Source organism: Sabethes cyaneus, chromosome 3 (assembly GCF_943734655.1).
Source record: "Sabethes cyaneus chromosome 3, idSabCyanKW18_F2, whole genome shotgun sequence".
In the NCBI taxonomy this organism is placed as follows: Eukaryota; Metazoa; Arthropoda; class Insecta; order Diptera; family Culicidae; genus Sabethes; species Sabethes cyaneus.
The window spans coordinates 184,012,645-184,026,199 of NC_071355.1; the positions used below are offsets into that span (position 1 = coordinate 184,012,645).

A 13,555-nucleotide genomic window follows, 5' to 3' on the forward strand; every position below is an offset into this window, starting at 1 on the left:
GCTAAATTATAATTTCCCGAATAAATTTTCCATTTGTTTTTTTTTACATGTGACGTCACATAACTTCATACCTCCCCTCCCCCTGCGACACAATTCGTCACGATTAGGTCAACCCCCCTCCCCCCCTAAAAGCGTGACGTACTTTATGGATGTCCCCTAATGTGTAAGGTGACAGTGTAAGGTGTGTAAGGTGACAGATTTTTGTCGAGCCTGTGTTATTTCGACTCAATAATACTATTATTTCAGCCAAGCGTATTTTTGTTTTACAAATATTTTCCTTTTGTTTTTAACAGTTGGCTAATTTTAGAAATAACAAAGCTGGAATCAAAAAATATCTGGGTAAGTCGTGAGTCTACTATATTTTTTGTTCAATTTATACAGAATCCTTTTACAGTTACAAACTATTTTTTACGTGTAAGAAGGTGTAAATTCTGCATACAATTGACTCATGATTTCTTAACTTTAAGGGAGATCTTCAATTAAAATCGCAATATGACATAAAAAAAATTATATAAAGGTAACATTTCGGTAATTATGGAATATTTCGGATTTGGTTATTGGCCGAAAAAGATCTACGTTATATATCATTGGATCATTTGATTCTACAACATCATATGCCTGGAAAGATGGGGGTCGATTGGTTATCATGTAACCTTGGTTATGCCCATGTCTAAGTCCAAGGTCAATCCTAAGGCCAAATCTAAGCCCAAGCCCAAGTCCAAGTCTAAGTCCAAGCCCAACTGTCAAGTACAAGTCCAAGTCTAAGTCCAAGTTCAAGACCAAGTACAAGTACAGCTCCGAGTACAAGTCCAAGTCCAGTCCAAGTTGTCCAAGTCCAAGCCCAAGTCCAAATCCAATTCAAAATCCAGGTCCAAGTCCAAATCCAAGCGCAAGTCCAAGCCCAAGCAAGAGCCCAAGCCCAAGTCCAATGGCTATACGTAGTACAATGCCAACCATGCTTTCGTTCACGGCTGGCTTGGTTTTTGTGCACCAATTTTATTTATTTAATTGCATCAGTTCAGTCAACCAAGATTTCAACAAGTTATGTTCCATATTAATAGTGCTAATTATTATCTTTAAAAGTGCTAAACTAAGTATTGCATCTTAGGCATTTACGGCGCACTCCCGGTTCACGCTAGTTGGCTAACAAAGAGCACTCTTTATGAAACAATCAGTGTTAACCAGGAGTGCGCCGTAAATACAAAAGATACAGTAATACTTCATTCAACAAATTTGTAGGTAATAATAAGCTTTATAAATGCCTCATATATACGTAATTTAAGTTTTGTTAGGCTGAGATGGTACGACCAACCAAGTAAAAACAAGTAAAATCGAAGCACAAGAGCGGGTCAGGCGTGCGGTTGTGTCAAGAACACAATCCATCAGTTTTTTATGATAGAATGTCAAGAGTGTTCATTCAAAAATTTACATATCATTTGGCAGATCGGGATTGTTTTATCTGTTTATCTCAAACTCTAACATTGTTACTTAATGAACACATTTCATTTTTAAAGTTTATCTTGCCCGCGGGTGTCCAGAGAGTGAGCACAAACAAGATAAATCCTAAAAAGGAAGCCATAAAGATGATTATTTATCTAAAGCTGCAAATTCATCCCAACTTGAAGGATCTATTTGTATGCAAGTACCCAGTTGACCCTCGTGATTGCATAAGTGACTGCAGTAAAATCGCCAAAAACAACACCTGTTATCTCTCTGCCACGGTGCAAAATATTATACTTTAGAAAAAATAGCAACTGATCTGTTAATGTTTACCCGGTGACATGTCATAGGACTTTAAGATGGCAACCGAGGCGAAGTAGCTGTTACCAAGCCTTTACGAGCGTCTAACTGAATGAGGTAAACAATTTTAGCCGTGTTGTTATTATTGCATCTATGCAAATAGTACACACCGTTTTAATGACATATGCAAATGTCCGATTAAAATTTCCACACACTGCACAGGATATTGTTGAGCCGGTTCACCGGAGCGAGCGATTATAAATATTCGAGTTTTAATGCTACGCTCGTAGGGTAGAAAAAAACAAGCGTCAGGTGGGAGAGGCGGGCGAATTCCAGAATGTCAATTGAAAGCGATTGTAACGCGTTTTGCAGATACCGCGCAGCTTTATTGATTATTGCTTAATCCCTGATAGAACTGCTGTGAAAGTCAAGATTATATTTTTAGCTCAACAGAGTTATGCCTCGAGATACGTAGTATGGTATATCAATTTGAATGATTAAATCATCATGATAGGGTACGAGTACTAACAGTTCAGTGGTAATCGTCTTTAACTATGTTTAATTTTTTTCAATTCGTTCGGTGTTTGTTTCATTTTCTGTACGAACCATCCTAATCATTGATCTGTAAGACTCCTAATTATTGTTTAATAAACAATTTATTCGCGCTGGAGAGCCAATCAATTACATCCAATTGGTTCAATTTATCCAGCGTCGACAAACAGAATACGCGCTTCGCGCCATACGCAAATGTTGAAAATTTCAGAGAGATTACCGTATTCGTGCTTGTAACACTGTAATAACTGAAAGTATTTTTTCTAACTCCGTAGGAAAAGATGGTTAAAAGAACATCTATGAAACATAATATAAACATCCATCAACAAAGGCACTTGCAGAATGAGACCGAGAAATTTTTGAAAAAATTCTCTCGCTTAGTAAGCGATTTAAAAATATATTCAAAAGTATTCGCCGCTCAATCGGAAAACAGTTAGTGTTCGCTTGATGTAAAATGTAACTGCGCACTAATTTTTTTTTGTTCGGGACGTGCCCCCAAGTTCATCAATGCGTAGGTAGTTGAAACGTAAATTCCCATCTAGCCAGAAGTCCAAATTTGCCGACTTGCGTTCGTTCGGCGTCAACCATGTCGGGGGATAACGCCTATCTCGTTACGTGCGCATCGACAGCGGGTCGACAAACGCAAGATCTGCGCATCGATCGGCGGAAAAGATGTCAATCATTCGAGAGCGCTTCGTTTTAACGACAATCAATCACCATTTAGGCAAATATGTAGTACGTAGTGCCGAACATATGTATGCATGTATATCTGTATGCATGGGGGAAGGGAAAGGAGGCGCCCGGTTGCCACATGAATGGCGATGGAGCGAGACAATTAACGGAACTCGAGTTAAACAACGGGCGTACCCGTACGGGCGAGTGGAAATCGATTGTTGATCTGCGGCAATCGTCCGTCCTATGTCGGCGTGGAATGGTCGGTCTTGTGTGTCTAGTAGTTCAATTAACCCCTCAACGGAGGTTCAAGTATTCGAGTTAAACCAAAAGGGAGTAGGTATTCAGCAGCGTGAGAAAGTCTGCAATTTATTGCTAAATAAAAACTTAAAGAATGGAATTTAAGGATGGAATCTAATTCAATTTAGTATGGAATGTATATTAGTAACAATAGGTTTATCTCTCATCTTATGATTTAAATTTTATTTGCGGTGCTTCTATTAATTCATAATCACAGTTTTTTGAAAATATGCCTATGATATTTAAAAAAAAACAGTCTTTTGAATTTGATATGGGGCTTGCATGATAAAGTTCTGTTATATGTAAGCGCAAACAAATGCAACGTGACATACGCTTAAAAATTCAGTGTTGAAAAGTTGTTAAAAAAAAGAAATACACTGATTTAAAAATGACTTTTGTAAACTATTACTACTACTCCATTTTCAATTTTTTACGATAAGACTTATTTCATGGAATCATACTTTGACAAGATCCAGTTTGGTGTGGTAGAAATAATAGTCGCAGTGTATCTTCTTGAAGAATAACTTGATGGCATCGATCATTTCACCTATTGTGGAAATCGGCACTTATCTCCATCATTTACTGATTCAAAAATTTGAGGTTATAAGATTAAGGTTTAAACCAAGCGTTTATGATCATCTTTCTTATAAAAATATAAGCAAATTGCTTCAGTAGTATAGAAAAAATGTTATGAGGAAAAAGTAAAATCTACTCACGGTGGTGGAAACGTCGAAGAAAAGTACAACAATTTTATCTCATGAAACATCATGTGGATTTTTTCAGCAATGCAGGATTAATATCTAACGAAACGTCACCATGAAATTTTTCAAATGGTGAAAAGTGTGAAGAAAATATAGTTCAACTCATGGAAAATTTTTCGGATTTTTCTACTATCATTTTCCATGGTAGTAAAAAACCATTGCCAGAAACTGTTTAAGCATATTGGCAATGATAAAAAACCAAACAGCTCGCTATGATGCCATCCAATCCTCTTTTATCCGGTCCGAATGTGTTTTGTCCGGGAAACGAACGGTTTCTTATTGCTTGCTTATTGCGAAGCAACGCTAGTTATTGGAAAAATTCTTTCGTTTTCAGGTGCACAAGAAGGGATGCATGCGTTTTGTTTCCAATTATCGTGGAATTGCAGCCTTGTGTGACTCATCGAAGCTCTTTGAACTAATAGTTCTTGAATTTTTAACACAAAAATGCTCACCATATATCTCGCCTAATCAACATTAGAGTGTCCCAAAATAGCACTATGTCAGAAAACCCCGGGGCTCACCCCTCAAATGATAGCTTAGGGTGTCAAAACAAAACTTTTATATGACGTCAACATTGGTTGACGCGATTTAGGGGTCGCACATTTGAGTTTTATGAAAAAATGACATTTTTCAGGAGTAAATTTAAAAAAATATTTTTAGAAATGTTAAAGTAGGTGAAACAAGGTACTTAACTATTTTTTCACAATCATTGAGATCTAATACATTCATAAAAAGGTTAGCTTAGTCAATTTTCTACAAGTTAGTTAGTCAATTTTCTAAAACTCACGCTTAGGCATCATTTCGGAGCAACCTTAGTTTCGGGAGATACGATTTTTCAAACACTCTAATCAACATGCTTTCGCTCTAAAGTAGTTAACTACCTTTAACTTTACGTTGCTTTGACTTCTTTCGTTATTTGTCATATGGTAAAAGGCTCATAAGTAGACGTTATATATGGAAAGAGAGGAAGAGTCTGATGTGAAGAATTATTAATTCAATGAACTGGAAAATTTCGATATAGACCAAAAATATACTGGATTGTGCAATGACAGGTGGGGCTCGCACCCACGCTCTTTCGGTTGGTACCCGAATATTTTACTCACTAAATTACTGCCGCCCGTTTATACTGACCTATCGGCTGCGTTTGATAAAATGGATCACGAAATCGCTTTGGCTAAGTTCTAGAAACTGGCAATTTGTGGTAGTCTGGCTACGTTCATAAGATGATAGAATATCATCTTTCGTCTTTGTTGCCAGCTAAATATGAAATTCCACAAGGCAACCGTCTTGGCACGAAATTGACGATTACTAGCATTAGCATAGGAGGTTGCACACTTGGGTAGGAATGTTTTTTTTTTTTTTTTTTTTTTTTTTAAAGGACTCATCACTGCGACCAGTAAGTTAGATCTATTGTGATATCGCCCGGGTGTTTGTTGTATAACCCGCACTGCATTTATTTTAGCTATAGTCGCTATTGAGTGAGCGATATGCTTATTGAATTTCTTTTTTTTTTTATGCGTGCTTGTGTGTAATTGGGTACCCTTCTTTCAATGCTTTACTCTACTTTATCCACCTCGTTCCACATGACAGCGCACAGTCCCCAATTATAGTCATCCCTGGCGTAGCAAACCAGTGCATTTTTACTACAAGGGTCTCATTTTTGCACTGTCAATAGGCCATATCGGGATAATATAGAACTCAGCATGAAGGAAGGGCGATGAGGGGCCTGAGAATAAACCCATGCTAAAGTCACTTTGACATCGAATGGCCTGATTCTACTAAGATTCGAACCCATGACCATTCGCTTGTCAAAGCAGACTCGGTAACCTTGCGGCTACAGAGCCCCCCGGGTAGGAATGTTGGTGATAGAATCTACTTTTGAAAGTGCAGAAACCCCGTACTATTTTCATAGATGTTACAGGAAAACAGAGGACATCGTATTAGTAGGGCAAGGCAAACAATAAGGATCATGAGAAAGTTTCATTCAATAATAAAGTATGTTTATATAGTATATATGGGCAAAAAATAGAACAATCTCACTAGCAATCCTTCGAGTGAAATATAATTGCGTCATTTGAATTTCCATTAGTGCATCTAATATCCAAATCAATTATTTTTTTTCTTCTGATATCCATGTGCGTTATTTAAACTGGTTACGACCGAACTTCCCATTGTACAGTAGGAGGTACTTGATGAGCTAAAACGAAACAAATAAATAAAATAACATATTAGGCTTACCTGCTACCAAAGCCTTTTGGCTCAGCCGTCTGCTCAAAATTTCAGTTTTGAGATCAGGCATTTGGGAACAACGAGCCATCGCACCTCCTAGCTTAGGTACTCAATAGAGTATGGCCGCGTGGAGGCGCTAGGTACGAGCTTGGGCTGGCAAAAGCTATGTTGGTCACTTTCTCGTTTGCCTTCCCTATTTCATACCCTTGGCCCGAAATTGACGATGATTTGACACGAAATCAGGTATTTTCAGGAAATGATGCCAAAATAAAATCTGCTTTAGTACTTACTTACTTTTTCAGCGACAATCCACTTACAGAATCCATGCCGAATTCAGAAAACGTCTCCATGCTTCTCGGTTTTGGGCTGCCGCTCTTCAGTCGCCCCTAACACCCGCTGCTCCAGCATCCACGTCAACAGCGCTCATTCAACGGGTACGGGGTCTGCCTCGAAGTAGTCGGCCTCTGTCGAGTTCTCTGCTAAATATTGCTTTCGTTGGTCTCTCATCCGGCATCCTTGCTACGTGGCCAGTCCATTGTAGCTTGTCATGTTTTATTAGCTTCAAAATATTCGCATCTGCACGCCAGCCCTTCGAATAGCAACTTCCAATACAATGTTTAGAGATATCCGTTAATCGTTCGATTAATTCAACTAATCGAATAACTAAAAATATATTCGAATAATTTTTAATCGAATACTGCCAGCACGAGTAGTTGAACAAATAGAATAGTTCAAAGTAAATAATGTCCCAAAATAATGCCCGCTAATCGTTCGATTAATCGAATTAATGAAAGAAATCCTATTCGAATATTTTTAATCGAATAATACTAGCATGAATAGTTGAATTAGTCGATTAGTGAAGACAACGCTCACCGATTAATAGGAAATAGAATAATTGAAAATTTCGGACATCTCTAGCAATGTTAGGCTTCTTTTTTCCCCACTGGCGTTCTTGAAATGAACAGAACACCACGGTCATCTGGCACCCTTGCGACGTGACCGGCCTACCATATGCTCTCGACTTTCGCCAGATCTACGATAGGAGTCGCTCCAAGTAGTGCCCGCAGCTCGTAGTTCACACGCCTACACTACTCTCTGCCGCTTTCCGTTTGTACTCCGCCAAAAATAGTTCTCGACACCTTTCGTTCAAATACGGCAAGTGTACGTATATCTTCCGGAAGCAAAGTTATCAGTCTCGAGTCCGTAGAAGACTACCGGTCTAATAAACCTTTTGTACATTGTCAGCTTTCTGCGGTGGCGTACACTCTTAAATGTAAATAGGTCGGATTTAGTTAAAGTTAGGTTGAAACTACTCAAAATGTCCTTAAAGTGTACAAACTCAGATTTTGAGTAGTTTTTCAACCCAAAAATTGGTAGTAGGAACTTAAAAGTGCGTTATTTATCATAGAGAATAATTCAATTATCGATAGCAAGTAGCCAAAATTGGTTGAAATTTTTACCCAAAGTTTGAGTCTGCACACTTTAAGGGCAATTTGAGTAGTTTCAATCTAGCTTTAATTGAATCCGACCTATTTGCAGGTAGAATCATTTAAGAGTGTATACTCCTTGATTAAAACGTCTTGCGAAGGGAAACTTCCAGCTTGAATACGTCGTTGAGGTTCCTTACTCGTGGCACTATCGGTGGTGACCAGAGATCCCAAATATCCCCTCCCAAACACGTGCCTAACACATCACAGGGTAGCTTTGATCAGTCACGTCAGGTCATCCGGAAAGCCGTTCTCCCGCATCATTTGCCATAGCTGTTCTCGCTCGACTGTGTCGTATGCTACCCTGAAATTCATAAAAGTATCTTAAAATTATCCAGTGAAGTACGTTGCTAGCGGTTCTTAACCAATTTGTAGAGTTCGGCTGTGAGTGGGTTCTTTCCGGCGGCTTTATTATTCTTCAGCTCACCGATTTCTCGATCAGGATCCGGTACGTTGTTATCGTTTGTAGGCGCTCCTAGGTTAACTTTCGTTCTGTTTCCTTTTGTTATATCGCCATTGGGATGCCCGTCGAAGAATTGCTTTCACCGGTCGACCACATCGCATTTATTTGAGACCAGGTCATCCTTCTCGTCTCTATATATTCACCTTCTAATAGAATTTGCGCGTTTCATTAGCTCGGAATAGATGTTCTAGCTCTTCACGATCTCTGTCCTCCTTCTGGCACTTTATTCTCCTCAGGATCGTAGTCAATTCATTCCCCTCCCTGTACCATTCCTAACAAATACCTGATCACTTTTTTACTCTTAGATTTTTTTCACATCATTACGTTCCTCTAAAATGTGGTGCTATCGTAAATAACGTTTATGATACGTGAATTTTTCATGCAGGCAAACGTTCTGGAAGATCGATCTTTTGAAACGATTGTTAATTGGGTCATAACTTAGAAACTAGAAAACGCGCTATCATGAAACTTTTATCACAAAAAGATTATAAATTATTGAACATAAAAATAACTTTTTTGAAGTCTGTCCATGAGGAGGAACAAAGTGTTTTCGATTTTTCTGTGGAGGTTTCTACCATAGTAGATTTCATTATATTCTGGGACCTTTCAGTCCGTTGTATAAGAAATTTTGAAATATGCTCTCCCCCTTGCACAAAATTTATCCCTCATTTTAAAAACCTGAAGTGTTTTGCCATTCCAATGTAAAAAATCAGAAATAAAAATGTTTTTCTTTTCTCTTTTCCAGCACTGGTCGGTTCGCTTACAATTGGCACTACCTTCCTGCTGTCGCCGGTATCGGGCATCCTAACCGACAAGATCGGCCTCCGGAGGACCACCCTGTGCGGAGGAATTCTAACCTGCGGTGGCATGTTTCTGTCCTCATTTTTTACGCATAACGTATCCGCACTGTACTTCACCTACGGAATTATGTTCGGATTGGGTGCGGCGCTGGCGTACACACCCTCGCTGGCGATTTTGGGGCATTACTTTAAAAAGTATCTCGGCTTAGTGAATGGCGTCGTAACCGCCGGATCGAGTGTCTTCACCGCCATTATGCCAATGCTGCTGGATACGCTGGTGCAGCACACGGGATTGGCCACGTCGTTCCGTGTTTTATCTGTGATCTCTAGCTTTGTAATATTCTGTGCTTTGCTGTATAAGCCACTACATCCGCCACCACCGCCGCCCAAGGTAAAACCTGGACGGTCACAATTCAACACCATGCTGCGATCTTTTATCAATTTCGACAATTGGAAGAAGAAAAAATATATCATTTGGGCACTATCCATTCCGATCGCACTGTTCGGATACTTTGTGCCTTACGTTCATATGGGAAAATTTGTAAAGGATTCTTTCCCTGGAGAAGGTGAAAATTGGCCAGTTATGTGCATAGGTATAACGTCCGGTCTTGGGCGGTTAATTTTCGGTTTCATTGCGGATCTTCCGCGAGTCAATCGTGTCCTACTGCAACAAATGTCCTTTATAATGATTGGCACAATGACGATGTTGCTTCCGGCCACCGGATCATTCCCGCTGTTGCTTTGCATAGCCTTGGCTATGGGATTATTCGATGGATGCTTCATTTCACTGCTTGGACCTATCGCGTACGATATATGTGGACCTCGAGGAGCGACACAGGCAATCGGGTTTTTACTGGGATTATGCTCAGTTCCTCTGACCGTTGGACCGCCGATCGCCGGGATGCTGTATGATCACCTCGGTTCGTACAAGATTCCGTTCATACTGGCCGGAATACCTCCGCTGTTTGGTGCTAGTACGATGTTCTTCATTCGATGTGTGAAGGATGCACCGAGTAAACAGGATTCGCTGTTGAAAGACCCTGCGCATCAGCCTCTGGCTCAGCCTGCTTGGGATTGTGGTAATTAAGACGAATCAATTTTTCTATTCAAATTCATTTAATCTTGTAATTGTTTCATTGTAGAAAATCCGGGTGATCTATCGAATGGAAAACTCAATGGACACATTCGAGACGAACGTCGAGCAACTCTGGCCAGTTCAGGTATTGACATAAAATCCCCTTTGCTTTCTAGTCGTGGTGCGGTGTCTTCTCTAGTGCTTGAGTCTTATATTTCCGGCTTTTTCGGTTCTTATCACGAACGCAAATACAGCTATAGCTATCTGTAGTATTTTTAGTAGCAGTTGTAGTAACACTTTTCTTTTCTACAAGCATAGTATGCTAATCATTCACCTATCGCCTTACGCTGTCGCTTTGATAACTGTACTAATCAATCACGTGCTATATTTGTGATATTTTCTTAAGTAAAAGTAACAGCCGGAACTCTCATATGCATATCAAAGGTTTACTGTAATTTAGTGTGGTATGTTCAATTGCAAATGTGGGGTCGAGACTGCTTCAAACTATTTAATTTTTTGGGTTCGGCTCCGGTTCTTGAACCGGACTCTCAAAGTGTAATGTCAAAATTTTAAATTCGTGTGCAATGATTTAGCTTAGAACAAACACTTTGAAGCAAATGTTTAGTACCATTAAACTGATAGAGATAATTTCGGTTCCGATGAAAGTTTCATGGCCAGTTTCATTGAGAAGAAAAATACTGCCAGAAAATCTTTATATTTTTAGTTTACCTAGCTTTTTTTCTTGAATAAATTCGTTATCATCTTACTTTAAAAATCAATTCTGCATTTTGTCTAAAAAGTATTCGCTTAATTTTAATCCAAATTATGTTCAATTATCGTGAAATATTTTTCGTGGTAACACGGTTCTGAACAATAATTTCATCTTTGCAAATTGAAAGTTGCAATATTCAGTAAAAAATAACATCTTACTCAATGGAGATGCAGAGATCAATGATCCTATAATACAGTATATATAAAATGTTGCAATCCCGTTATCAATGAGTATGAATTTCCCATCAGTTTTTCTAGAGCATGAGCTTGCTGTTGCGGTTTGGAGACAGCCAAGTTGCATCATCTTGTTTTTGTTGTCGATCGATGTACTGCATCTGATGGTTGTCAGAAGCGTCCCACATTGCAGCACTCTGGGTCAGCAGACCGTCTTCATTTCAATAGGGTTCGTGTTCAAGTTAAAGACCTCAATTGTCTTAGAGAGAGTTCTTTAATGGAAGAAATTGCAAACAATAAAAAGCTTTCATATTATTATCAAAATTTCACTACTTCTATGTAGAGCAAACCCTATAAAACCGTCTGAAACCAAAACAGACTAGGTTAATACAACATTAATCAAACCGTACTGCACTTCGCTTGAGTAATTAGGAATCAATTAACGCTGCGAAACAAAACCAGCGTGCGATCCTGATAACCCAGCGACTTAACAATTGGAACAATTAAGCAGGTCGAGCCCCATATGGCACAGATGAGTTGCGGCAAGAAAATGTGATTTATTTCATTCAATCGGTAGTGATTGACATGAATCATAAATAATACTGATCAGACTTAATCCGAGGGTGTATTATGGTCTCGTCCAACTATTATAGTTAGTAATTAGTAATGCAAAAACTGTGCATATATTTTGTGATAAGCATGACGATGAATTATGTTTTAGTATTGATTTCGAAAATTTGAGTTCTAAAGATCTGCCGAAAAGTAGCTAACGAAATAAATTAGTCTTTGTCTAAATGTGAGATCCTATGGATTTTCACTAAATATAATAGACGAAAAGATAGACTCTAATAGTTGTATTACAAAATATACTAACCTCTATAAATAAACTATTGTAGATGCATCACAAACATTTGCTTCAACGTTTCGCTTTTTGTCAGACATTAAGACTAGTTTAGACTATCTGATCTATAATTTATGATGTCTTTCATTGTCCACTTATGAAATCAAATAGTTTAAATCAGTCTTTTAATGCAAGCTTTTAACTTTTTTAATTTCTTACTCCCTTTGTATATTTTCTCTCCTAACCTTTCCCGGTAGATTGATGTTCTTTCGTTCAATCGAATTGACACCTACATATTTCGCTTCTAAATCAACCAATAATTAATTTTCTATCGAATCTTTCAGAATCACTAACCGCAGAGAGTAAATAAACAAACTGATTGATTCGTGTACACGCTGTGTCAGTAAGTACACGGATGTGAAATATGAATGATACAGGAACCAAAAATTTATCGTGTCAGCGTGAACTTATAGAGCTTAGCAAATGTGATTAGAATAAATTAATGAAAAAAAAAACAAACAAAAAAACTTAGTTTAGCTCATAATTACTTGTAGGCTGGTATTGTTTGCACATAGAGATTCGAAATTGATAGGCATCCTTCAAAGTATAGGAAACAAAAGTCGAATATTAGAGGCAAAAGCGCATAATCTGCATTTCTATTAGATTGCTAGTAGCAGTAACAAATTTAGGAGAAAAAATTATATTGTATCATAAGGTTGTACAATATTTATGTTTTAATAAATAGGTAACTATTGACTAGAATTTTACAGAATATTAGTATAAATTCTTGTTATGGATCAATTTTATGAAGTAGAAATATAGTTTTGCTGACTTCTCCAATACTTGAATTATTTTGAAAGAAACATCTCGTCCAGTATGGTGCAATGATTTCGAAAAAAATTTCCCCCAGTGTGATTTATAATTCATTTATAAAATTGTTAATTAAAATACGAAAATTTTGCTTGTTCACGAAAATATTCTGATAGATGGAAAGAAATAAGTGACCCGGTCTTATGAAATAAACTATTGTTTTGTGTATTAAAACTGTTTTTGAGAACCCGAAATCAATTATATGTGTTTGAACCTTAAACATTGGTCTAACAAAACAGTCACCGTACAGGAATAGTACAAAAGGCGTCAAGACACCCAAATAGCATTCCATTTTTAAATCAAAATAGAACGTTCCGTTATAAATAAAAGTAATTCCTCGTTTTTATTTAAAAAGGGAGTGCTTTTTGAGTGTCTTTGATTTCCCTGTGGTCTGTGTTAGTATCAGACACCAGGAATCTAAGTAATCTTCCTAAAACTACACTTGCATGCAAGTTGGTAACGTGGTAACGTTACGCTGCTAGTGTCATTGAAGCATTAAAGCTCTTCGAAAACTTTTCGCTATAAAAAACGAACAGGAATAGTTAGGGGAGAGCTTAGTTTTGAGAATTTAAGAAAATCTGCAATTGAGCAGAACAAAAAGTATTTTCTGAAGCTTGAAATTCTGTTGACCTATGTTTAATTAACCAGTTTCATAACCGTGTGGTCAAAATGCAAGCAAGCCCTCGCTAAAATTGGTTGGCATAATTTATGCGGAAATAAAGTAACGTTTTGAATATCAAATTTTTAAGACCTACACTCTTAAACGATTCGGTAAAATTTACCGAAATCTAAACAGCTGAACGTTCGGTAAAAATTTTTA

The 13,555-nt window shown here is 37.9% G+C and overlaps 1 protein-coding gene across 2 annotated transcripts in view; it reads left to right on the top strand.

Annotated features, from left to right (window-relative positions):
- Positions 1 to 12,694, top strand: part of LOC128742194 (monocarboxylate transporter 10) — a 28,313-nt gene extending 15,619 nt beyond the window's left edge. For both annotated transcript variants that reach the window (XM_053838462.1, XM_053838463.1), the window contains exons 3-5: positions 8,950 to 10,083; positions 10,147 to 10,224; positions 12,210 to 12,694. In XM_053838462.1, the coding sequence (XP_053694437.1) occupies positions 8,950 to 10,083; positions 10,147 to 10,224; positions 12,210 to 12,235 (1,238 nt within the window). In that variant the 3' untranslated portion in view covers positions 12,236 to 12,694. The remainder of the gene's footprint in view (positions 1 to 8,949; positions 10,084 to 10,146; positions 10,225 to 12,209) is intronic.
- The last annotated feature ends 861 nt before the right edge of the window (positions 12,695 to 13,555 follow it).